Below are 27,878 nucleotides of genomic sequence, written 5' to 3' on the forward strand. Positions count from 1 at the left end.
CAGGTTAATTTCACCAGCCAAGGCTCGAATCACTATGAGCCTGGTATCATTAAGGCTTCTCTATTGCAAATAACACAGCGATTAGGAAGAATAAGCATGTTTTCTTCACTGGCAATTAGAAGATACTACATTTAGAAGACTATTGGAATTATACTCCTTACCATTTAGAGACAATAATGGTAGGCCTCACAGTCTCAAAACTTACAAAATAAGAAGGAAAAAATATAAACAAATGAAACATAGGACTTAGAATGTTTGTCTCTACACCTATTTGGATATTTTTAAGCATTTTAGTATTTTTTATATTTGAAACAAAAGTGTTCACCAAAAGCTAGTAAATCAAGCAAAACTTCTAGAAATGGTAGCCATCTCAACTACCAAAGACATTTGTAAAACTAAAATAGTGCTGAACATCTCATATGTAATCATGCTACATTATGTATTTCGAATCTTTTCCATTGCTTTCCAGTACTTTTTGATAGGCTAAATTTAACTTTTCCTTGAATTTAAGAAAAAATGTAGCTTTTAGTATATTTTCCTGAAGCACAAACATAATTTTCATTTTGTAAACATATAATAATACTAAAAGTCAAACTTTCTTGAAAGTCCAGCAACTTAGGAATTAAGACCCAGTAAATAAAATCTCTTGTATTCAGTTTACTCAGTAATATAGCTAAAAATAGTGAACTTTGTTTGGTTCCAACAGCCTCTCTGTACTCAGTAAAATACTAGTTTGCAAATTAGTCACCAGTGGTTCTTAACTCCTAAATTAGTAGTAAAATTAATTTACTCATTTAAGAATTCTACCAGAGCTCCAAATATTCCATAGATTAGAAGATATTAATAATTGGTGAAGAAAATTGGAAGTTGTTTTTCCCCTGGATTAGTTTTTCATACTTATTAATATCCTTAAGCTATGCTGACAAAAATAATTTGTTGGAAAAGCTCCAAGAAAGTATTTCACACCCAAAAGCCAGTTATGAACAATCCTGAGTCATTCCTTGAATTTCAGATGACAGGTTGTCCCAGGCTCTGCTTTTGCTATCTGCCACTTACTGAACATTTATTAAATACTAAGCACTATGCTAAACACTTCAGATACCCTGTGGTCACAATCCTATGAGGTAGGTTTACTATCTTTAACTCACGGATAAGGCTAATGGGGCTCAAGGAGTTGAACTAAACTACAGGTGGCTGAGCCAGCATCTGAATCAGTTCAAATTCTAGAGTCCATGCTTGTAACTAATATAATATAATGCTTTCTGGTCACAGAAAACACCTTCCACCCCACAAACCATTCTGTTATCTACCACTTGAGAGACCACACCAAAGGGCTGAACAAAAGGAGGAAAATTATTGATTTTGTCCTGGTAACATAGGACACGCATCCTCCCCGCCCCCCATATTATTTTTATCCTGGAATGCCACTCACTTTTCTTCACCTGGTAAATGAAAATTCACTAGTAAGATTGAATTGCCACCTTGGGAATTCTGGCCTAGTTAAGCTCCATCAAACCCGCCTTTCTCTGATAATCCTTTTGTGAGGGTAAACAATGCAAATGCATTGGCCATTTATCTAGATCCAGATTGTATTTATGATTTAATGATAGAAATAATTCCTTCATCTCTTATTTATTGGAGTAAAGAATATATCTTATTTCTGTTTCTCCTCAGACCTCACATAAAATTGACACTCAACAAATATTTGCTGAATAAATGCATGAAACCTCATCCTCTTTAACCACACCTTACAAAATCTTCCCCAACTATCCCAATTCCCGTGGGTTTCCTACCAGTCCTTATTTTTCAGTGTTCGGTGCTTGGGGGAAAAAAATTATTTTTCTCAGTTTTACAATGGTTGGGAAAGAAAAGGATAGAATTATCAACTTGTTTCATCTGTATCCCTTCACTCAGATTCTGCACTACATCATGTAATTTTTTTGCTGTCTTAACACTTTTCTCATGCATGGTTCTGTATGTTGCTTCTCCCTAACAGGAGTACAGTGTCTGTGTCTCCTCTTTTACGTCCCCCATTTGTGGGCAGTGATTGAAGTAAAATCCCTGATTTTAAGGTCAAGAAAAGAATTTCATTTTCTTTTTAAGATTTTATTTATTCATTTTTAGAGAGAAGGGAAAGGAGAGGTGGGGGGAGAGAAACATCAATCAGTTGCCTCTCGCAAGTGCCCCAACCAGGACGGGCCTGCATGTGCCCTGACCGGGAATTGAACCAGCAACCTTTCACTTTGCAGATGATGCTCAACCAACTGCGCTACACCGGTCAGGGCAAGAATTACATTTTCAATCTTCAGTTCCATGAACTGAAAACATTCCACTTCTGAGGTACTCTGGCTTCCACAGAGAAAAGTGTCTAACATTATGGCCTCTGCGAAGAACACAATTCCTCGGAGCAATAGTAATAAAATCAGGTCTTATAATTTTTTGACATATTTTGTTGCTATTGTCAAACAAATGAGCAAAAAGCTTTCATTAGCCCTTGCTAATATCAGATGTGGCATGTGTTGAACCTGAAGCATTTACACAGGTTATAAAACCAGTCCTAGTGCCACAGCCACAGAAGACAGGCATAAAGCACTCTCTGTGAATTGTTCCACTTGTTAAGGTCTATCTGGCATCTGAACAAGCTGCATTTTGCAAAACATCAGGCTTTGCATGAAAATCAAGATTCCCACATTGGGAGTCAATTAATTGAAAGATCTCCCATTCATCAGCATGCTACAGGCAGCTGAAGGTTTAGGAAAGTGTCAAAGGAGCAAACCTGCACATAAATGGAACTGAGAGAGCAGCCTGAACTTATCTTGGCACCAGCTAAGTGTATTTTTAAAAAAGCAAAATTATCTGTTTAGAGGAAGGAAAATTCACTAATTTGTCCATAAGCAATGAAGTGATATCTTTACTTTGGTAAAATTAATATCAAAGGTATTGGACCTAAAGAGATTGCCTGTTAACTATCTCTTATGGAGAGCAAAATTTCACTAAATCTGTACCTTTATTCAAAGTGCCACATACTTTAAAGTAATCAGCATCCTACCTTCTCTCCCTGCAAGAACCAGGTGCCCCCTTTCTCCTTTAATTCCTGTGGTTGCTGAAGAGTGTACTTTTTTTAAAAAAAGATTTATTTTTAGAGAGAGAAAGGGAGGGAGAGAAACATCGATGTGCAAGAGATACATCGATCATGTGTGAGAGATGCATCAATTGGTTGCCTCTTGCACACCCCAAACCCGGGGACCTGGCCCTCAACCCAGGCATATGCCCTGACTGGGAATCAAACCAGTGACCTTTTGGTTCACAGGCCAGCACTCAGTCCACTCAGCCACACCAGCCAGGGCTGAAGAGTGTACTTTCATTTTCAGTGACCTCAGACTGCTAATGAGCCATGGGATTGCAATGAGAGAGAATGCAGGTTGGCTGGCAGCTCCTGGGCACCCGGGGGGTCCCTTGGGAAACAATGCTCTGAGTAAACAGTCAGATAATGGACCTTGTAGTCCTCTTAAATCAAGATCCATGTCTCCTTTCATTAGAGTCCTGCTGATCATCAACCTGGGAATGTAGAGAGGGATTCAAAAAATGGAAAACATGGGGAAATTATAAGCCAGCCAGATAAAGATTTGGGTTGGAATCACTTCCAGGCCTCATACATTCAATCATTTATTATTTGATTCAGTTATGCACTGAAGCCCACAAGGGCCAAGGACAGATAGGTACTAAAGATAGGCACTGAACAAAATAGACAGTGTTTACCAGATTAGAGCTTTATTCTAGTGGGGGAGACAGCCAGTAAAAATCACATGTAATTGTTAGGAATTGAATTGTGTCCCCCCCACCCCCCACCAAAAAAAAATACCTTCATATTTAAAGCTCTAACCTCCAATATGACTGTGTTTGAAATTAAGGTAATCAATGAGGTAATTATGGTTAAATGAGGTCATAAGAGTGGGGACCTAATCCAATAAACATCAGAGTGCAGAGTATACTGGCTTTCGTAAGAGTCATTTTATGAAACTATTCTAAGTGTAAATGAACTGAGCTGTTATAAAGTATACTTCTTACAGTGGATTACGGTCAAAAAAGATGAGAAAACACGACATGAGTGACTTGCATGAGGCTATATAAACCTACTAGACCCCAGTTTTCTTACATGTAAAATGGGAATAATTGTAATACCTATCTCATAATATAAGGTACCTGGTACATATTTATGCTTCTGTCAATAAATGTAGTAGTAGTAGTTGTTGTTGTTATTATTAAATGGAGCAATTTGGGTGGGGGGTTGATAGTAATAACAATGCTTTTAGATAACAATAAACAGTTCAACTTCAGAACCTCTTCCAAAGGGTTCTTAAAAGCACCAAAGAGCCAATAAAGTGGGAGATTACGGGCAAAAATATAAGAGAAAGTAAGAACACTAAGAGGGACAATGGTGGATACTTTTTCCCGGAAGGCATTTGCCAAACCTAGAAAAATGGAGCGTCAATTTTGATGACCCTCACCCCCTCTTAAAAGGAGATCCATTCCCCATAAAACTAGGACCCCCCAAAGATCTATATCCTCAGGGTAGGCATAAAGAAGAAAAAAACTTACCCCACTCCAATCTGCTCCATTTCCAGAGAACCTCAAGAAAACTTGTCTTGGAAGTTAACAGAAATGGGGGGGAAAAATCCCTTATAGGTTGACTCCACAAGCTTATTGCCTTATAAATAATCACCCCTCATATAACCTAGGTAGTTCCAAAATACTTCAAGTTCAGTTTAAAGGAGTCTTAAGACTGGTAATACACTTAGATGCCTGGAAGAAAAAAATAGATGCAAAATTTCTCTGGAGGAATATACCTTCATCTAAACCAGTGTTCTCAACAGGGGCAAGGATTTTCATAGAAAATTTGTCAGGGAAAATTAGCAGCTCACAATAAAAATAAAGCATGAAGGAAACAAGGCACCATGAGGGAGTATCAACAAAAATAATAGACAAGAGGCCTGTTTGAAAAAATAAAATATTGAAGTTATCAAAGTTATTTTAGAGAACTATCCTTATTCTGTTTAAGAAATAAATAGACTTCCGGCCAAGATGGAGCCATAGGTAGACATGCTTCATCTCCTTCCACAACCATAAGAAAATTATATCTACCTCAAAACTAGAGACAACCAGAAGTTTCAGAAAATCGAGCTGCGTGGAAGTCCAATAAACAAAGATATAAAGAAGAAATACTCATCCAGACAGGTAGGAGCAGCAGAGCCTGGGCGGAGAGGACACGACATGGAGGTAGCAATGGCAGCAGCAGGGACAGGCCCAAGGAAAGCATAGTAACACATTTTAAAAAGTAAGGAGGGACACCTGGGGAGGACTCCCAACACCAGACCAGAGCTGTGAAAACCAATGGGGATTGGGGTGGAGGAAGAAATTGCCTGTGTCTCAGCAGAGTCTGCTTGTTTAAAGGGCCCCCACGGTCCTAGAATGTCCACTGACCCACCCACTCTGGGAACAACGGCCGGGGCAACAGCTAGAGGGGCACCAGTCCCACACAGGAAGCGGGAGAAGTGCCTGGAAAAGGGGTGACTGCTGAGCAAGCGGCATTGTTCCCTCTCAGACCCCTTCCCAACATACAATGGCAAATGCATAAGAGAAGAAGTGAAGGCTATGCTAAATGAAATAAAGGAAAATCCACACAAAACCAATGGTGAAGGGAAGGAAACCAGGGTTCAAATCAATGATTTGGAACATAAGGAAGAAAAAAAGTCAACCAGTACAGAACGAAGAAACAAGAATTGAGAAAAGTGAGGAGAGGCTTAGGAACCTCTGAGACAACTTTAAACATACCAACATCCAAATCATGGGGGTGCCAGAAGGAGAAGAAGAAGAGAAAGAAATCAAAAGCTTATGTGAAAAGATAATGAAGAAAAACTCCCCAAATTTGGCAAAGGAAATAGACATACAAGTCCAGGAGGCACAGAGAGTCCCAAACAAGCTAGACCCAAGGAGGAGCACACCAAGACATATCATACAAAAAATGCCAAAGGTTCAAGATAAAGAGAGAATCTTAAAAGCAGCAAGAGAAAAGTAGAGAGTTACCTACAAAGGGGTGCCTATAAGACTTTATAAGTTGATTTCTCAAAAGAAACTTTGCAGGCAAGAAGTATTCAAAGTGATGAAAAGCTAGAAACTACAACCTAGATTTCTCTATCCAGCAAAGCTGTCATTTAGAATGGAAGGGCAGATCAAGTGCTTCCCAGACAAGGTAAAGCTAAAGGAGTTCATCATCACCAAGCCATTATTATATGAAATGTTAAAGGGACTTATTTAAGAAAAACATGAACAAAGCTATGAACATTAAAATGACAACAAGCTCACAACTATCAACAACTAAATCTAAAAAATAAAAACAAAAACAAACTAAGCAAACAACCAGAATAGGAACAGAATCATGGGTATGGGGATCATTTGAAGGGTTATCAGCTGGGAGGGGGAAGGGGGAGAAATGAGAAAATGGTGCAAGGATTAAGAAGCATAATTGGTTGTTACAAAATAGGGGGATGTTAACACGTTGCGTTCAGATGGTGAGATTTCTCGTCATTTGATCGCGTAATTTTAAACAAGGTTATTTAGACAGTAGTAATTTTTCATTTGCTTTTTTAATTAAGGATAGTAGTAGCTTAATTGTTAATATCGTGAAGTCATTTCATTAATATTAGCCATATAACCATATTTAAATCTTAAAAACCTGCCGGAACAGAGGATTAAAAGGCATTTAAATACCCCAGTACGTGACGTGTTAAGAATAATATAGGAAAGGGTGAATCCAAAGAACTTACATGCACAACCCATGAACATGAACTAAGGGGCAGTGAAATTGTTGGAGGGAAGGGGGCTACTGGGCAGAGGGGAGCAAAGGGAAAACATATTGGGACAACTGTAATAGCATAACCAATAAAATGCACTTAAAAAAGAAATAAATAGTTCACTTTTATTGTAGAAACTGAAAACTCTCAAATTGTAATTTAACAAGTTTTTAAAAAACATTTTATTTATTTATTTTTAGAGACAGGGAAAGAGAGGGAGAATGAGAGGTAAAGAAACATCAACATGTGGTTGCCTCTTGCATGCCCCAGTCTGGGGACTTGGTCCACAACCCAGGCATGGGCCCTGACTGGGAATTGAACTAGCAACCCTTTGGTTCACAGACCAGCCCTCAGTCCACTAAGCCACCCCAGCCAGGGCTTAACAGGCTTTTTCTAATGAGCAAATAAAATCTCTAGAAATGAAAAATACAGTGATGATAGTCAAAATTAGAGAGTTGATCAATTTTAACAGATTAAATTTAGGCGAGGAGAGAACTGATGAACTGAAAGATAAATTGGAAAAAAATTATTCAGAATATAGTCAAGCATTGCTTAATGACAGGACTACACACGTTCTGAGAAATGCGTCATTAGGCAATTTCCTCACTGTATAAACTTCACGGAATTCACTTACACAAACCCAGTTGGTATAGCGTACTACACACCTAGGCTATATGGTGTGTGTAGTCTATTAGTCTTAGACTACAAACCTGTATAGCATGTTACTGTACTCAATACTCTAGACAACTGTAACAATAGGAAGTACTTGTGTATCTAAACATAGAAAAGGTACAGTAAAAAATATGGTATAAAACATTAAAAATGGTACATCTGCATAGTGCACTTACCATGAATGGAGCTTGCAAGACCAGAAGTTACTCTAGGTGTCAGGGAGTGGGGAGTGAATGTGAAGGCCTAGGACATTACTGTGCACTACTGTAGACTTTATAAACACTACACTTAGGATACACTAAATTTATTTTTAAGTAGTTTTCTTTTTTTCAATAATAAACTAACCTTAGCTTACTGGTAACATTTTACTTTAGAAATTAAAATATTTTAAAACTTTTCAAAAAAAACCTTTTGCAATAACACTTGGCTTAAAACACAAACACGTACAGCTGTACAAAAATATTTTCTTTTACCCTTATTCTATAAGATTTTTTCTTTGTAAACTTTTAAATTAAAAACAAAGAACATGGACTTCAAGCCAAGATGGAGGCATAGACAGACACACTGCATCTCCCTCCACAACTAAGAAGAACTACAGCTACCTCAAAATTAGAAACAACCAGAAGTTCCAGAAAATCAAATTGCATGAAAGTCCAACAAACAAAGATATAAAGAAGAAATACTCATCCAGACAGGTAGGAGGGGTGGAGCCAGGGTAGAGAGGACACAGTGTGGTGGCTGCAGCAGCAGCGGCAGTAGCAGTGGCAGCAGCAGCAGCAGCAGCAGGCCAGCAGAAAGTGCAGTCACATGTTTTAAAAAGAAAGGAGAGACACCTGGGGAGCCTTCCCAGCTCCTCACCGGACCTCGCAGCCCACCGTCCCAGGACCGGGGAAAATCAAGCCTCATTGCCTCTGACTGCAGACCAGTGGGGGTTGGGGTGGAGGCAGAAACTGCCGGTCTCAGCAGAGTCTGCTTGTTTAGAGGGCCTCCACAGTCCTAGAACGTCCACAGACCCACCCACTCTGGGAACAACGGCCGGGGCAGCAGCTAGAGGGGCGCCAGTCCACTGCAGTGGGAGAGGTGCCTGGAAAAGGGGCCAGTGCTGGGCAGGTGGCATTGTTCCTTCTCAGACCCCTCCCCCACATACAACACCACAACGTGGTGAAACAGGTCGCCCTGTACTGCCGAATCCCTAAGGCTCCGTAACAGGAGTGTAATGTAACAGGAGTGACAGCTCTACCTGGGATGCGGAGGCAAACAAACACAGGAGCCTGTCAAAATGAGGAGATGGAGAAGTATGGCCCAAAAGGCGAAACGGATCAAGGTTCCAGTGGGAGAACTAAGCGACGAGGAGATAGCCAACCTAACAGATGAGATAGACAATCTAACATATGAAGAATTCAAAACAATGGTGATAAAGATGCTCACAGGCTTGACAGATATGCTTGAGTATGGCAAACACATAAGAGAAGTGAAGGCTATGCTAAGTGAAACGAAGGAAAATCCACACAAAACCAATGGTGAAGGGAAGGAAACCGGGGTTCAAATAAATGATTTGGAACATAGGGAAGAAAAAAACAGCCAACCAATGCAGAATGAGGAAGCAAGAATTGAAAAAAATGAGGAAAACTTCCTAAATTTTGTGAAGGAGATGGATATATAGGTCCGGGAAGCATGGAGGGTCCTGGGCGAGCAGGACCCACAGGAGACCACACCAGGACGTGTCATGACTGAGATGCCAAAGGTGAAAGATAGAGTTCTGGGGGCAGCATGAGAGAGGCGGAGAGTTGCCTACAGGGGGTGCCTATAGGACTATCAGTTGATTTCTCAGAGGACACTTTGCAGGCAGGAAGGGACTGGCAAGCAATATTCAATGCAATGAAAGGCAACCTGCAACCAGGACTACTCTATCCATTAAAGCTATCATTTAGAATGGAAGGGCAGATGAAGTGCTTCCCAGACAAGGTGAAGCTAAAGGAGCTCATCATCACAAAGCTGTTATTATATGAAACTCCAAAGGGACTTACTTAAGATAAAGAAGATCAAAACTATGAACACTAAAATGACAACAAACTCACAACTATCAACAACTAAATGTAAAAAGTAAAAATCAAATTCAACAAAGCAAACCAGAATAGGAACAGAATCATAGGTACGGGGATTATTTGGAGGTTTATCAGCTGGGAGGGAGGAGGGGGAGAAATGGGGAAATGGTGCAGGGACTAAGAAGCATAATCGGTTGGTAAAAAATAGACAGGGGGAAGTTAAGAATAATATAGAAAAGGGTGAAGCCAAAGAACTTATATGCACAACCCATGGACATGAACTAAGGGGGAGTGGGATTGCTAGAGGGAAGGGTGGTACTGGGCAGAGGGGAGAAAAGGGGAAAAAAATTGGAACTACTGTAACAACATAATCAATAATATATACTTTAAAAATAAATAAATAAAAGAAACATAGAAGACATTTGCCTAGATCTACACAGGGTCAGGATCAGCAATATCAGTGCCTTCCACATCCACATCTTGTCCCACTGGAAGGTCATCAGGGGCAATGATGCACTTGGCACAATCATCTCCTGTGGTAACAATGCCTTCTTCTGGAACACCCACTGAAGGACCTGCCCAAGGCTCTTCTTAAGGAGTCATGTTTGCAGAAATATGTACTGATGGTTTGCTTTGTTTGTTTCTTATTTGCATAATAGATTTACTTGTAAGCATATAATGCATCATAAACTTTATTCTTTTGTTGTTTTCAAAATTTCAAGGAGCTTGTTGAGATCTGCAAAAGCTTCTGCTAAACCCTTCATTGTGAATTTTTGGTGGAGGAAGGGTTCTTGTTTCTCTTCTGAAGTTTCCATTTCTTACCTCTTCTTCAGCTATGTGTTCCTGTTCCAGTTTCAACAACTCCTTATTAGTCAATTCCTCAGGAGCCCCTCCAGGAGTCCCTCAGTGTCATCCTTATCCACACCCTGGTTAAAGTTGTTCACCTTGTTTGCTGTCTAGACCACAGCCTTGTTTTTTGCAACCTCCTCATCCTTGGCAAATTCTTTGAAGTCATGGACATCACTCTCGAGTCTTCTTCCAGATACCATTCATACACTCCTTGGTGACAATGTCGCAAACCCAAGCAAGGTTCTTGATGCAAATGTTGTAATTGTTCCAGAATTGCATCGGTGCCTTCCTCAGTTGTGGCAATATTCTGGGCAAGGGTCCTTCTTAGGTAGCAGGCCTTAAAAGCTGCTCTAACTCTCTTTTTAAAAATTTTAAAAATTTATTTATTTATGTATTTATTTATTGTGTGGGGAAGGGAAGGAGAGGGAGAGGGTCAGCTAGGAGGGGGAAAGGGAAGAGAATGGGGAAAATGGTACAGGGATTAAAAAGCATAATTGGTAGGAACAAAATAAACAGGGGGAAATTAAGAATAGTATAGGAAAGGGTGAAGCCAAAGAACTTACATGCATAACCCATGGACAAGAACTAAGCAGGGAGGGACTGACTGCTGGATGGAAGGGGTTACTGGGCAAAGGGGGACAAAGGGAAAAAATTGGGACAACTGTAATAGTATAATCAATAAAATATACTTAAAAAAAAAAAAAAGAAACATTGATGGGTTGCCTCTCACGCGCCCCCCTGGCCAACAACCCAGACACAGCCCAGACAGGGAGTTGAACCAGAGACCCTTCGATTTGCAGGATGACGCCAAACTCACTGAGCCAACCAGTCAGGGATAAAAAGCTGCTATAACTCTTGATCCATTGGTTGGATTAAAGAGGTGGTGTTTGAAGGGAGAAATACCACTTTCATTTGGGGATGAAACACACCAATAAAAGGAGGATGTCTGGGAGCATTATTAACAATAAGCAAAATCTTTAAGATGTTATTCTCCAAACTACCTCTCCATTTCACTGGCATAGCAATTCAGGAGGGCATCTTGGAAGAGGAGCTGGGTCATCCATGACTTCTTATTGCAACTGCAGTACACCGGCAGGGTGTGCTTACTGATGTGCTGGAAGGCCCTGGGGTTCTTACTGTGCCAGGTCACAAAGGGTTTCAATGTGTAGCCTGCAATACTGCTCTCAAGCAAGACACTGATCTTGTCCTTAAATCCTTCAAACTTGGCGTTGATTTGGCTGTCTTTTCAGGCATCAGTTTCCAGAATAGGGAAGTTTCATCCACACTGAATATTTGCTCTGGCAAGTAATTTTCCTCCACAATTGGATTACCTAGAATTTCCAAAATTTTTCTTCAGCTGCCTTCACATCAGCACTTGCATACTCACCACTCACTTTCACATTATGTAATGAGTAACAATTCTTCAGTTAAGCCACCCAGAGCTAGCAGTAGGTTCAGCACAGTAGATGCGTCCAGCCCTTTCTTTGAAGACGGCAAACAAACTTTTGCTTTGGCCGTGATCATCATGGTGCTGAGAGGGGTACACTTCTGTGTCTGGCCTTCAGTCCAGGTCATTGGAAGTTCCTCTCTGTCTGAGATAGACCCTTATCAAATTTTTGTTAGTCTCATTACCTTCAATGAAGCAGATCCTTTAACAGCTTCTGTCACTTTGTTCTTATTCTTCGCATCATAGCTGTGGTGGGACGCACGTGCCTGACTGGCAAGCTGATTTTCCACCTTCATCAATTTTAATTTTGGTTATAGGTCAATCATCCAATGTGACCTCCTAGTAGCAACAATAGCAGTGGACTTTGTACACTTAGGAGCCGTGATGAACAAAACAATGTGAGATTAAATCAAGCACAAGAGAAAACAATGCAGTCAAAACTCATAGTAAACACGAGATGTAGGAGATCGCTGCCAGCGTAGCTTTATGACAAAATTTTCAGAAGTAGAAAGAGGACACCCTCATATAATGATAAAAAGTATAGTAAATGCATAGATCAGTAAATACATGTCAGTTTATTATCAAGTAGTATGTACTGTACAGAATTGTATGTGCTCTATTTTTATATGACTGGCAGCGCAGGTTTGTTTCCACAGCACTACCACAAACATGTGAGTAACGTGTTGCACTATGACATTATAATGGCTACACCACTATGAAGCCCCATTATAATTTTACGGGCCCACCATTGTGTACATGGTCTGTCTTTGACCAAAATGTCATTATGTGGTGCATGACTGTACAACAGAGAAACAAAGCCACAGGGGGGAAAACTCCAACGTAAGTGTAGAGAAAATGGGACAGAAACAATATTTGAAAAGATAATTGTCCAGAACTCCTGAAAGACACCAGGACATAGACTCAAGGAGTCCAACGAATCCTAAGACAAATAAAAAGATACATATCATATTAAAACTGCAGAACACTAAAGATAATAAGACAATCATAAAAGCAGCCAGGCTGGAGGAAAGAAGGCATGTTTCTGCTTAAACGAGAGAAGTTGCATTATTTCAAGGAGAGGATGGCTAAAGGTATGAATACAAAAGTTGAGTATCAGAAAGGAGGCCCATTGTTGACAGAGGAGATTGGAACTCTGCATCTGTTCGGGACCTCCATTTAGTTTACCTTTTTAGGGTAACTAGTTTCCAGATCTGCAGGAAGGTAGGGGTTTAAATGCAAATTGGGTTCCACCAACTAAATGCATGGCGCCCAACTTTTTCTGCAGCAGTGTTTTAGTGTTCAGCCACTTGCTTTGGAGGTGTCAAGAGGGTTAGTGGTGGAGGTAGCAGCAGTGGCAGCAGATTCCTGATCTCGGGATACCTACTTCAGCATGGTGCCCTCTAAGTCCAAAGTCCAAGGAGGCTTTGTGACTTTCTCCCTTTCTAGTGCTAGCAGCAGTGGGAGCTCTCCTGGTCATCAGGTGGCAGTGCTTATTGTGCGACCTTTCCTGGAAACATGTCGTAGAGCCCTGAATGTCTCGAGTCAGTGCACATCTAATTTCCTATAGGCAATCCTTTGCTGCTTAAATTAATAGTTTGATTCTTCAAAACCAAACTCTGATTGATAAGCTAAAAGTTCTGAAACTCTGTATCTCTTTCCGGATTTTAATCTTGTTCTAAAGAGGTTTTTGAAATGTTTAGTTAGGACTTTTCCTGCCAGTTGAGAAACTTAGTTTAATAACTAACTAACCTTTGGAGTTATTCTTAGTTAGTCTGAGCACTTATGCATGCTACAAAATGTGGTCAAAGTATTTCATCTCTTAAGGAAAATAACTGTCTCTGAGCTTCAATATATTATCTATTGTGCAATAATGATCATTGTTATTCTCTGATTGTTTTTAAATGATTGGATAGGAAGGTCATAATATTGCAATCTGATATTCAGAAATGTTAGAATTTTCAATATTTTTATTTTCCAAACATTATTTTAAAAGAACATTAAAAGCATCAGAAATACAAATCTGGCCTAATTGTTAACATCAGAACAATTATAAAATGCTTGAAATGCACACATAGTTTGCATCACAGTAAAGCATCAAGAGAACTAATTAATATACCCTGATAATTAGACATATTCAACTGAATTCTCATTACTTTTAGTTCTCATTTTAGCCCTTATAAAGAGAGGAGTAGTATGTGTCTATCTGTATCTATAGATACAGATATGGAGGAGAGCTAAGAATCTAGCCCACTATGTATTTCATGCAAATTAAATCAATAATTTATAGATGAGCATAAAGAGACTGAATGCCTCATATGCACATGCTTAGTTTTCTTTATACTATAATTTGTACCTCCCCCAAATGAGCCATCTCAAAGGTCACACAGGAAACCTGTCATCTTTAATTTTACAAGTAGAAATTACTTTTTAAAAGAATCTTTTGTTGAATCACATTTGAAATTCCTGGCCAAAAAAGAGATACATACCTTTAAAAGTGTTAAATATCGTTTTAATGTTATTAATTATAAAGCCGTCTGGCTCATTGGAACAAATATCAGGCTCTGATTTTAGACAAAGTCTAACTTCTAAATTGTCACAATTCTTCAAATGTTCTTGGGAGAGGATATTAGATATCTTAATTCTTTGTTACAAAAAAAGAGGTAATATACTAACCTAACTCATGAGAGTATTAATAAATGAAAACAGTGTTATATTAAATATATAAAAGCACAATTGAAACAGGTCATAGTGATTTCCAAAAGTAGCATGCAATTACCCGCCCCCCCCAAAAGAATGGATATTTTCTCTTTTATTATAAAATTGAATAGCAGAAATATAGAAGAAAGGGAAAGAAGGGAAGGAGAGAGTCCTAAAAGGTAAATTAAAAAAAAAAAATTAAACCCATATCTCATACTTCAATCCCAGAAGTGGGAATGACTAGGTGATACTGAAAGGTACGAGCTGCTAGATGAGGTTGAGCAGAGCTCTAGCTGAGTATTTATTGTGTCTTCTCCAAGCCTCTATGACCTCTGTCCTTGGGAACAGCCTGGGAGAGGATGCTATCAATCGAATATCTTACATCCACAAGAATAAAGTGCCTCCCGATCTGCAATATTGTTCTTGAATATAACAATTTGTAAAGATAGATGTTGTATCTTGATGCTCATTTTGTGTCTAGCTGTTATCATTCCAAAACTATAACAAGTTCAAACACTAACTGTAGAATGAAAGTATTTTTGCGTAAAAATATGAATTTACAATTGTTATGCTAGAAATCACAGAGTATATAATAAAATTGGTTTTAGGTGTGGATATACTTAATCTATTTTTCCTTACTGCACATCTCCAGTTTAAGATTGATGTTAAGGAAATAACACAATTAGTTTAAAAATAGATTCTAAGAATTTTTCCACCACAATAATACATAAATATAAGACAAAAAAATAGTTCTGAATAGTTACCTGGATACTCTTTGTCAGATTGTTAACAAGCCATTCTTACACAGAAGAAAAGTAGAAATCAAAACATCCCCATTCTCATCTGTATCCCTTCTTATGCGATAATAAAGATCGTCTAACATGTAACAGTCAAGACTGCCTCCCACATTAACAACAGCCTGGCTAAGATGAATGCATTTAGCACCGACTCTCCCCGGAATAGCGCACCTCTTCCACAGGTGCAGTCCTCATCACTAGGATTCTCGGGTAAGACCCTTCCGAAATAGAGTAATTCACTTTTACCAGGAAAAACATCTTTCTTCTTAAAAGAACTATACGGCTACTCAATTGACACAGAATAATAATGTCTATAATAAGAAGTGATAAAAATCATACTACTATATTCTTGGTTGGCTGTCTTATGAACGTACCTAATACCTGTGTATTTTTGGCCAATATCATTACGAACGATATATTTCTGATTTTCTGCTTTAACAATATATTATTTATTCAAATAAGTCTGCTACCAAAAAAAAGTATATTCTTCCCCATTTCAACACTTCAAAGAATCAAATTTTATAATTCAATTAATAAAAATAACATCTCAGTAAAGATCATACCTTCACACTCTTTAAAACATCCAGCTCAGCCCTGACTGGAGTGGCTCTGAAGATTGAGTGCTGGCTCGTGAACCAAAAGGTCACTGGTTTAATTCCTGGTCAGGGCACATGCCTGGGTTGCAGGCCAGGTCCCCAACTGGGGGTGTGCAAGAGGCAGCTGATCAATGTTTCTCTCCCTTTACTTTTCCCTCCCTTCCCCTCTCTCTAAAGTTAATAAATACAATCTTTAAAATATCCAGCTCATACATACTTCAAAGAACTATAACACTCAGTCAAATGATCACCATCAGTTCATTCTCTACTTTAACATAGTAGAATGATCATTCCAGGCATCTGTTTAAAATTTTAGTATAAAAGATTGGAATGCAGGTCAGGGTAAAAATATAAATAATAAACTTTGACATTAAATCTTAAAACGTCAAGAAACCACAAAGCAAACCAACAGATGCTAGTACTTCTGACAGAAGAAAATCATAACTGCCAACTGTTAGTTGAATCTTTGTTAGACTACTGGTCTAAGAAGAGTGAAAAAAAATCTATTAGTATCAGAAATAAAAACAATTTACATAAGATTCTCCAGCCTCAATGACTCTAAACAGAGGGGACCGGGATCTGCTTGGCTGAAGTGCTGTCATATTCTTGCATTAAATCATTAGTGGTGTGATAATGCATAGCAATGTATGAGCTGGCAAACCCAAAAGAGTTTACTGGCTGGAAGTTACACGGGATACTCTCTTCCTGGGATGGGCTGCTGTTATAGATACTGTAGTATGGTTCAATCCGAGTGTTGATGGGCGTTGAGCTGCTCTGACCATAGTGCTGATGTCCAGCAGAGATCTTAGGACTGACCACACTTTCCCTGGACTGACTTGGGCCACAAGCCTGGTCCACAAATTTCTTCTGGGGCTTTGGAGACAACATGTAGGCAGAGTTTGTTTCATGATGGGAGGATTTGTTTCTGTTGACTTCAAGGTTCCCTTTGCCCATGGCTCGAAGACGAGTCTTCTGTTTGCAGCAGAAAAAACCCAGGCCTATGTACTGGAGGCACCAGAGTACTTTCCTTCTCAGCCCCGCACTGTTCCGAGAATATATAAAAGGGTTTAATCCTGACTTGAAAAATATCAGGGTGAATCCAAACAGTTCAAACTGGTAAAGGACGAAGCTCCCACTGCTGGACAGAACCACCTGCACCAAGGAAATCCCCAGTGGAAGACAGCAAACCAGGACCGACAGCACGATGACCACGCAGGTGACCACCGCCTTGGAATCCTTTGCTGCGGACAGGTTGACAGCTGACACCAGCTGGAGCCGGCTGGCTGCAGGCGTTGGCAGCTGGTTGGGACTCTTGCTGTACCCATGGGTCTGCATATGCTGCAGTTTGTTGTAATTCTGGTTCCTGTAGAGAGCTGGCATGGGGCACTGGATGGGCTCTCCCCCTCCCTTCACAGGCGCCCCCATGAAAGGCTGTGGTCTGGAAGCGTCAACTGTGATCACAGGGGGGCACTTCCTGACTTGAGCATTTTTCCACAGGGTCTGAGCAATCATGATGTAAGAGACGGAGACCACGGCAACGCAAAAGGTGAAGTCGAACACATAGAGAGACAGGACGGCCTTCCCTTCTCCAGCAATAATACTGGACATGGGAAGACAGAGGTGGGACTTGCTGGTTTTCAGGGTGGCCAGGGTGGCCAGGGTGAAACTGGTGGCCCAGAGGAGCACCGTGAGGAGCAAGGTGCAGGGGAAGGAGGCTGTGCGGTTTGGCTGCTTCCCCAGCACCATGCGGAGCCGGTGCAGGGCGATCACTGCCACTGTCTTGAGGGACATGAGGATGAATCCAGAGCTGGTGAGGTGGAAGGTGAAGCAGAAAGCATCCGGGATGCTACTGACCGAGCTGAAGAATAACACAAAGGTGAACATGGGGGCTGTCACTCCACAAATGAAGAGGTCACAGAAGGACAAGTTCAGGATCATGAAATCAAAGTTGGTTCTGAATTTCCTGAAGGCTGGATCAAAGAAGGACAAGAAGACAACAAAGTTGCCATAAGAGCCCAGGCAGAAGATGGCCACAAGTAGCAAAGTACAGGTTACCAACGTGGCTGTGTGGGTGAGACCCTGCAGGTCCGCCTGCGGAGCGGTACGGTTTCCTCCCGGGAGGTGAGGCCCAGGGAGCAAGGTGGTGTTGGGCACATCCTGCAGCTGGTCCGTGGAGTTCATCTTCAGAGAGAAAGGTCTCCTCCTTCTGTGGGGAGGGAGTCAGGGCCTCAACTCACAGATGAGTGATACATGACGAAAGGGACCCGAGGCAGAAAAGCCCGCACACAAAAAGGCATATCCTGAAACAGAAAGAAATTAATGTAGCAAGTAGAGTGATCTCATGACCTTTGAGAAAAGCACTAGTTTGTCAGCTCTGACCCAGTGCACAGAAGGGACACAAGCACCTCCAAATACATTCACCCAGCTAATTTGAGGTTTCAGGACACAGTGGTTTTCAAACTAGTTTCAAGCATCACACAGAGAGCAGATTTAAAAAGTAGATTCCTGGGTCTCACCCATCAAGATTTGATTGAAGGGTGTCCAGATGTTACTTTATATTTTTGATTTTTATTTGTTTGACGATTTTAAAAAGATTTTATTTATTTTTATTTTTAGAGAGAGGGGAAGGGAGGGAGAACAGGAGGGAGAGAAACATCGATGTGAGAGAGAAACATCATTTGGTTGCCTTTCATAAGCGCCCAGCCCAGGGCATCTAACCTGCAACCCAGGCACATGCCCTGACAGGAAATGGAAGCAGCGATGCAGGAAAATGCCTGACCAACTTAGCCACACCAGTCAGGGCCAGATGTTACTGTTAGAAAACACTTGGGTGCCAGACACTGGAGACACAAGAACATAACGTATCTAGTTGGAGATCAACTTAACTATGTAATTACAGCCTAACGTGGTAAAGCAGATGACAGCAGAGTGCTGTGAAAGTAAGAGAAGAGGAACCTAATCCAACCCAGGGAAGAGGCTGAGAGAGGCTGGGGGGAGTCCTGGTGAAGAGGAGCTGGCTGGGTGAAAGGTGAGGGCAAGGAGCGGGGAACAGACAGTCTTCGAGAAGGGGGGAGATCTTTGTAGCAGGGTTGGGGTGAAAAATAGCATGTGCTTTGAATATGAGCAGAGGGTATTGCTGAAGTAATACTGTGGTCCTTTACATAACTCCTACAAATCACTACCACGTCCTATTTCTTTCCCGAAGAAGAATCCTTTATGTGCCATTATTTACAATTTCTTCTTCCTGCTTGTGATTTCTTGGCTAACTCCACACCCTCCTTTGGAAAAAAAACTTTGTGAAGGACATATTTGAGGGAAAATGAAAGTAATGAAGGGTATCAGAATTATATTTGAGATTTACAAGGTGCGAAACACCACTTTGTAAACTTGGAACTGCTACATAAATGTGTTATCACCATTCCAACAACAGTATCTTCATGATGAAGCAGGAGGCACGCAGCCACTCACCCATTCATTCACTCGGCTTACGTTTATCACGTGCGTACCATACGCCAGCATTATGCTAGGTGCTGCGGGTAAAAAGGATGAGTAAGTCACAGCCTGTACTTTAAAAGCAGAACTTGTTTTTCTTCTTGCTCCTTTATTTTCTTAACATTTCTCCCCCTATTTTGCAGTGAGATTTAAAGTACACTCACACAAATCTTCTGTTATTCCAAATCCGAAAGCCCTGAACGGCTTGGTGCCCACCCTGCTCCCCAAGATGCTTCCAAGTGGGACAGCTTAAGTTGTTCCTTGGAGACCGATGCAATGGTCTTGACAACCAAAAGGTTATTTGCTTTCATCCAGTATTTTAGGAATAACCAATAGCACAGGGGGTGTGTGTGTGTGTGTGTCCAGGGGTGATGTTCAGAATATTTAACCACCAGCTCAAGCTGAGGCTTCCAGCTGTGCCAAAGGTTAACCCTTTAGGTGCTAGATCATGGGGTACAGAGGAAGGGGTCAAGTCCGTGAGGGAAGCCGCTATGGACCACCCAATGTACAGAAGCCTCGCAGCCTTCAGTAACAGGTATGGCTGTGCCAGGACGTACCAGACAAAATTTCAGTCCTGGGGAGATCCCTATAACTAACTAGCGTCCTTCATGAAGGAAGAAGATAACCTCTTCTACATTCTCAATGGTCAGCTGGTATAGATCATGTCAGTAGGATGAATTTCTCCCATGGCAAGTGAGACCAACTTTTCTGTACTTTCCTTACAAAAGTTCAATGCGAGAGAAGAACACAAATCCTGACCTTTTGTTTCCTAATGATTAGAATTAAAAAATAATAATGCATAGCTTATTGTTTTCACTTGAGTATATTCTGTTTCTGAACATTTTTTGATACCCATGTAGTGAAAAAAATACCCTTTTACTACTTTTTTATTATTAATTAGAGGATTAGGATTAACTGATGAAAAGAGAAGTAGAAGAGAAAACCCAATGTGAGGAGGCAGGAAGGGCAGAGAGGTGATACTAATATTTACAACAAACTCTCCTCTCCAGCCCTCACCCCAACCCCAAAGGGTTTCCTCTTTGGAAGTAGAAAGATGAACAGGAATTCAGAGGGGAGCAGGATGAAGAATCCGGAATTAGGATGTTAAGAAAAATATTGAGTAAATGGATAATACTGAAGAAGCGGGGTGATGAAAGCCATGACGACCCCAGGCTAGGATATATTTGGAAATGGAGTTGCCAAAAGGAAAATGAGATGATGAAAAACCAGTATTAGTCAAAGGTAAGAGGCAGGAGGGAAAAAGATCTGTAGTAGATGAGGGGCAAACTGCACTTTCTTCTGTACAGTTATAATTTTTTCAATAAATTAAAATTTTTTTCAGTAGATTTAAAAATAATGGAGACTTTAGGTCAGGAATATAATTATCAGTATCATTACCAGCATGTTAACTTCACTGAGTGCTTGTGATATGCCATCCACTGTTCTTAGTGCTCCACGCTATTAACTTCCTGAATCTTCACAATGCCAAGATAGTTAACATGACTTATCTCCATTTTATGGATGAGAAAACTGAGTCAGAGAGAGAGCACCTAACTTAAAGTGGTGGAGCATGAGTCTGAACCTAGGCAGTTACTCTCTAAAACCCACACGCTTCACTACCAAGTTAACAGAACAGCAAAGAGAACAAGGGAAGGGTCCCAGGTCAGAAGACTGTTAGAGCAGGGATAATTTGTTGGGTGGTTATTAACTGCCAGGCACTTATACTGGAAGCTTTACATAAGTTATCAAACTTTATTTCACTCCATATAATCCTATCAAGTAGGTATTGCAATCTCTTCCCAAGTCAAAGTTCTTGAAACCCAAAATTTGAATACACACACATATACATACTTCTGTGTACCTTTTTGTCAGGGTTGATAACTACGGTTCTGATAAATCACTCCTATTGGGATAAACAGGGAAAAAAAAGTTAGGAATCAGAGGCTGGAAAGAGAAAAGGGAGGGAAAGTAGAAGACAGAATAAAGTTTTGGGCAGAGAAACTTGAGAAATAAAGGAAATGGAGGGTAAGTAAACCTAGGTCTCAGCACGAACTTTGGGACTATAAGAAAGAGAAGGCTGAGATCATGATTTGGAACAAAGTTATGAAGACAGAACTATAAAACTTACTGATTTGAGGAGGGGGTAAATGAATAGCTTTTTGCTATGCCTGAATATTAAATATCTGCTATGCCAATTTTTTTTTTCAATGCCAGCATACAAGCTACTCTTTATCTCTGGGACCAAAAATAGGTCCTGGAGGATGATGTGATTAAAATCCGAAAACCAGAAAAGTTTTAAGTTGGAACACCTGTCTTTAAGTAGGCACATTAGCTACAGTAACATGGAATGAACTCATAACATGTGCACCTTGCTACAGCTAAGGAGGAGGGATCCTAAAGTAACTAGTAAGCAAGAAACAGTAAATAAAAGTTGCACGATGACAATGATTTCTCCTTAAGATGTGTGAAGAGTCTCTGGTAATTTAGTGTGCTGTCTTAATATTTTAGTATATATTAAAATATTTTTATGAGCTCTCCCAAGTCAGCTCATGACCTGTATACTTCCCACTCGTTTTTTCCCTCATAATGCCTTACATTCCTCGAGGACAGGCATTTTCAGAGTCTAACCCTCACAGATTAAAGGTCTGTATTATTATTCCCATTGTATTTGCATTGATCCGGAAAACCTCAGAGAAGCTAAATGACTTGCCCAAGCTCACTAAGATTCAAGCAAGATTTATCTGATTTCAGAGCCCAAGCTCTTTGTCCCCAGTTGAACTACCTCTAGAAGCCAGGAGCAGCGGATCAGATGGGGTAGAGTCAGTGCCTGAAGGGGATGGGGAGGCTCTGGAGAACCGACCCACCCCACTCCCCAATTCAGTCGGGGTATGCAATGGGGATGAAGGGTCGACCCCTGCCAGGGACTGGCAATGGGTAGGAGCCCCGGGGTGGGTTAGGTTCTGGTAAGGAGGGCCTAGGCCGGGCCAGGAAGCTTGTAAGAGTCGAGAGAGGGTTGGGTTGGTGGGGTGAGGAGGTCTCGGCCAGGAAAAGGGCGTGGGGGAGGGGTGCCACGGCCCCGCAGAGTCCGGGAGACGGACGGGTATGGGCCAGATGGCTGCCCCGCGGCTGCGCCACGACCGCAGGTGCGTGACGGCCCAGCCTGGACCAGCGCAGCGCGCTCTTCGCTAACCCGCCGGCTCCCTGGGGCCCCAACCCTCCCTGTCCCCACAAAGTCGCCTCCTGAAGGGACCCACGACCTCTCACCTGCCCGGTGGCCGCAGTGGCGCCCCTCCTCCTCCATCTCGTAGCCCGGACCCCAGCTCTGAGTGCCGCCGGGGATGATGCAGGACTCCAGGCACCATCGCCATCGCCATCGCCGCCGCCTCCGCGCATCCCGGGAGCCGTGGCGAGCCGGGGGCGCAGAGGCGCAGTCACGGAGCCGCCGAGGGCGCCGCCCCCTGCGCCGGACACCCAGGCTCGGCGCCCCGCCTGCGCTCGCAGGCTCACCGCCTCGCGGGCCCCTAGAGCGCTGGGGCCGGCCGCTCCCCGTCCTCCGTGCGCGCGAGGTTCGCTGTTCGGGAGTCGGGGAGCCCTGATATAGGCCACGGCAGACGGACAGGAAGAGGGGCAGTCGGACTGGGTAGAAAGGAGGGAAGGGTGGGGGCACCGACGGCACACAGCGACCCACGGGACCTCGGCCTCAGAGGGATGGCACCCGTGGGGCGGGCGGGCGGGCGGGCGGCGTCCTCGTCTGCCTCTCAGCCGGCCTGGGGGCCTCCCTGGGCTTCCAGGCCCACCAGACGCCTCTGTGCCGCAATACGTTTTCTCCTAAATTGGCATCGTTGTCCAGTTTAGTACTTTGAAACTTAGAATCGGTAAATTAAGACATTACCAACTTCAGGTAAAAGAATTTTTTCTCCTCTCAGTTCTCCGAAAGTATTAATGAATTTACTAAGGGAACTCAGCAAGGGGAAATTACTAGAAAACAAATGCAAAGTAAAAAGAAACTACCCATGCAAATAACCAAGCCAAGAAATCATGGACATGAATGTAGAACGTTAAAAATTATGAGCAGCAGTGGTGGTGGGTGTGTAGATAGGCACATTTCTAGTAAGCAAGAACACAAAACCACAACTACCCTCCTTTCTTCTAGAGTCCACATGTCCAAAACAGCAAACTCGAAACATAGGTTTTAGTCTGAGCCATCACGTAACATTCCTAAGTATATTGGCTACTCTGAATAATTGGGATCTTACTACTTTTTTTAACCTCAGGGGGGTAGTATTTAGAAATGAGAATGCTGTTGAATGCCCTTTCCTTCACCCTGGTGCCAGAAAATTAATTCCATTCCAATAAAATACTTAGTGAGAATATTGCTGTTGAAATCTTGTTTTAGTAACAACCAGAGTTTGATTTATGCATATAACTTATTTTTCCTAGTTCCCCTGTGCTTCCATTAAAAACAAAAGGGCTGGATAATTCATGAAGTAAGACATTCAGTCCAGTTGACTATGCTCCCATAATTGTTTAGAAATGAACTTACTTCTAAAGAAAAATTTCCCATCAATTCCCATGTAATACTCCATTCCCAAACTCTAGCAATGCAGCATTTCTAATCTAGGTTGTCAGTAATGGTGACCTTGGGCCCTAGAAATAACAGGAAAAGAAGACAATATTGAGAGTGGAAACTCCAAAGTTATGTATGTCTATATGAATTAGCTATGGCAAAATTACCAGCTCATTTCTGGGCATTTGGCCATAGCAGATTATAATAGGTTGGGGCCAGTATGCAGCACTTACACCTGTGGAAGAAGTTATCAAATACTGGGGGGAAAAAAATTACAGGTTGTAAATGGCTTCTAGAGATCTTGAAGAGGAAATCAGGAACTACCGAAGTTCCAGAACTACTTAGTATCATCAGCAGGGCTAAAACTACTTGATGCACCAGCCATGTGTCAAATGGAAAAGAACACTGGCTTAGTAGTCAAACCCAAGCAGGGCTGACTATAACATGTTAAAATATGAATGGGCTATCAATTTGCAGGGAAACCAGCATTCTAATACACAGTCATTGGCATCGCCAACTGATAAACTTTGAGGAAAGCATTACCAGAGCCATTTAATGTTTAAATTCTTGACGTAAAAGTTACAAAAATGTTCACTGCAGTGTAATTTGTAGCAGGGAAAAATAAAAACCACCTTGATGTCCAACAGTGGGGGCATACTCACAATCATATTAACAAGAGAAATGGTCATTGTCCGTAAAAATAATTATGAAGACCAGGTAGGAAAAGTTAGTTTTCTTTTCAATGAAATTTCTCACCAGTTCTTTCTGGCCACACTACTATTTAACAAAATTGGCCTTCAATCTAAGGGATTGGCAATGCCCTTCCAAATATGTGAAAACAGCTTTCTCAACCTGCTTATAATTGATTTTTGGCACCAAAGCTTATTCATATTAATAGGTCGGTAAATTTTCCTCCTAAATTTTGAAACATACTTTGTGAAGTCTTTGTTTAAAAGATCCAATTTAGAAACAAAGATTATTAGCTATTACCTCAGAGATACAGGCTTTCGTCTCACCTTTCATCACTTCCTCCCCTTTCTAGAAGAAACCTACCTTAGCACTGTTCCTGCTGTCCTTGATTCTTTTTAATGTAACATACACTTAAGAACTATCTTAAACAACAGCAGCCACCCACCCCTTTTCTTTCCCTCCTCCCTCTCATTCTTAAGCTCACTGATAGAAAGTTAAGAATTAAATAATTCAGTTTAACTAGACTAAGATATCAAGGTAATAAGCAATGTTTAAACCTGGTATCAGAATCACATAGGGTTCTCAATCATAGAGCACAAATGAAGCGATATGGAGCTTTACAAAGATGTTGATAGTGAGTCCCAACCAGAGAAACACAGAGGAATACAGTATCTTACATTTTTTGAAGTTCGACTTTAGGAACGTTGCTAAGGCATAGTTTCATATAGCTTAGAAAAAGCTTAAGTGGTTAATATAAAGCCTCACTACTCCAAGTGTGGTCTCAGGATAAGGCATCAATATTATGATTAAATTAAAATTCATATTTTTACAAAGTCCCGTGATTCTTAGACCTATCAATCATCTAGATCAGTGCTCTCCAATAATACTTTCTGATGAAAACACTGATTTATGTAAGCTACTCAACAGTGTAAACCACTAGCTATGAGTGGCTAATTGGCACTTCAAATGTGTCTAGTGAAACTGAGGAAATGAATTTTTAGTTCAATTTAAATGTAAATAGCCACATGTAGCTATTAGCTATCACAATGGATAGTCCAACGTAAATAATTCATTTTGGGAACTTTCGGCCAAGATGGAGGCGTAGACAGACATGTTGTGTTTCCCTCCACAACTAAGAAGAAATACAACTACCTCAAAACTAGAAACAACCAGAGGTTCCAGAAAATCAAACTGCATGGAAGTCCACCAAACAAAAATATAAAGAAATACTCATCCAGACAAGTAAGAGGGGCGGAGCCAGGGCAGAAAGGACGCAGTGTGGTGGCAGCAGCGGCAGCAGCAGCAGCAGCAGCAGGCCAGCGGAAAGCATAGTTACACGTTTTAAAAAATCAGGAGGGACACCTTGGGAGCAATCCCAGCTCCTCACTGGATCTAGCAGCTCATGGTCCCAGCACCAGGGAAAATCAAGCCTCATTGCTTCTGACTGCAGACCAGTGAGGGTTGGGGTGGAGGCAGAAACTGCCGGTCTCAAGAGAGTACGCTTGTTTAAAGGGCCCCCACGGTGCTAGAATGTCCGCAGACCCACCCAGTCTAGGAATGACGGCCAGGGCAGCAGCTAGAGGGGCGCCAGTCTGGTGCAGAAGTGGGAGATGTGCCTGGAAAAGGCGCAAGTGCTGAGCAGGAGGCATTATTCCCTCTAGGACCCCTCCCCCACATACAACGTGGTGAAACAGGTCGCCCTGTACTGACGAATCCCTAACCCTCCGCCCCTTACAACATAACAGGAGCAACAGCTCTACCTGGGACGCGGAGGCAAACAAACACAAGAGCCTGTCAGAATGAGGAGACAGAGAAGTATGGCCCAAAAGGGGAAACAGATCAAGGTTCCAGTGGGAGAACTAAGCGATGAGGAGATAGCCAACCTAACAGATGAGGAGACAGACCTAACAGACACAGAATTCAAAACACTGGTGATAAAGATGCTCACAGGCTTGACAGATACACTTGAGTATGACAAATGCATAAGAGAAGTGAAGGCTATGCTAAGTGAAACGAAGGAAAATCCACACAAAACCAATGGTGAAGGGAAGGAAACTGGGGTTGAAATCAATGATTTGGAACATAAGGAAGAAAAAACAGTCAACCAGTGCAGAATGAAGAAGCAAGAATTGAAAAAAATGAGGAAAACTTCCCAAATTTTGAGGAGATGGACATACAGGTCCGGGAAGCACGGAGGGTCCCAGGCGAGTTGGACCCATAGGGGACCACACCAGGATGCATCATAACTGAGATGCCAAAGGTGAAAGATAAAGACAGAGTCCTGGGGGCAGCATGAGAGAGGTGGAGAGTTGCCTACAGGGGGGTGCCTATAGGACTATCAGCTGATTTCTCAGAGGACACTCTGTAGGCAGGAAGGGACTGGCAAGCTGTATTCAATGTGATGAAAAGCAACCTGCAACCAGGACTACTCTATCCATCAAAGCTATCATTTAGAATGGAAGAGCAGAGGAAGTGCTTCCCAGACAAGGTGAAGCTAAAGAAGTTCATCTTCACCAAGCCATTGTTATATGAAATGTCAAAGGAACTTACTTAAGAAAAAGAAGATCAAAACTTTGAACACGGCCCTGGCCAGATAGCTCAGTTGGTTAGAGCATCATCCCCATATGCTAAGGGTGTGGGTTCGACCCCTGGTCAGGGGACATACAAGAATCATCCAATGATGCATAAGTGGAACAACAAATTGATCTTGATCGCTCTCTCTCTCTCTCTCAAAAATAATTAAAAAAAAAAAAACTATGAACACTAAAATGACAACAAACTCACAACTATCAACAACTAAATCTAAAAAATAAAAACTAAATCCAACAAAGCAAACCAGAATAGGAACAGAATCAGAGGTAAGGGGATCATCTGGAGGGTTATCAGCTGGGAGGGGAGAGGAGGAGAAATAGGGAAATGGTGCAGGGACTAAGAAGCATAATTGGTTGGTACAAAATAGACAGGAGAAGTGAAGAATAATACAGGAAAGGGTGAAGCCAAAGAACTTATATACATGACCCACAGACATGAACTAAGGAGGGTGGGATTGCTGGGGGGAAGGGGAGTACTAGGCAGAGGGGAGCAAAGGATAAAAAATTGGAACTACTGAAACAACATAATAAAATATACTTTAAAAAATTTAAATTTAAAAATATAGAGAAATTAAAAAAACAGA

The 27,878-nt window shown here is 41.5% G+C and overlaps 1 protein-coding gene across 2 annotated transcripts in view; it reads right to left on the reverse strand.

The window, feature by feature from the left end:
• The window catches only part of LOC150005966 (putative G protein-coupled receptor 75), a 147,274-nt gene extending 124,455 nt beyond the window's left edge, over positions 1 to 22,819 (reverse strand). The window contains exons 1-2 of one of the 2 annotated variants that reach the window (XM_090281289.1): positions 22,711 to 22,819; positions 2,794 to 2,805 (exon numbers count right to left, since the gene is read on the reverse strand). In XM_090281289.1, the coding sequence (XP_090137415.1) occupies positions 2,794 to 2,805; positions 22,711 to 22,814 (116 nt within the window). In that variant the 5' untranslated portion in view covers positions 22,815 to 22,819. Of the gene's footprint in view, positions 1 to 2,793; positions 2,806 to 16,425; positions 18,161 to 22,710 lie in introns of those variants that run through there. The other variant, XM_090281286.1, reaches the window with a different exon arrangement.
• Positions 22,820 to 27,878: the final 5,059 nt, after the last annotated feature.

This window comes from Furipterus horrens, unplaced genomic scaffold, assembly GCF_987537825.1.
Source record: "Furipterus horrens unplaced genomic scaffold, mFurHor1.1.pri manual_scaffold_6, whole genome shotgun sequence".
Lineage (NCBI taxonomy): Eukaryota > Metazoa > Chordata > Mammalia > Chiroptera > Furipteridae > Furipterus > Furipterus horrens.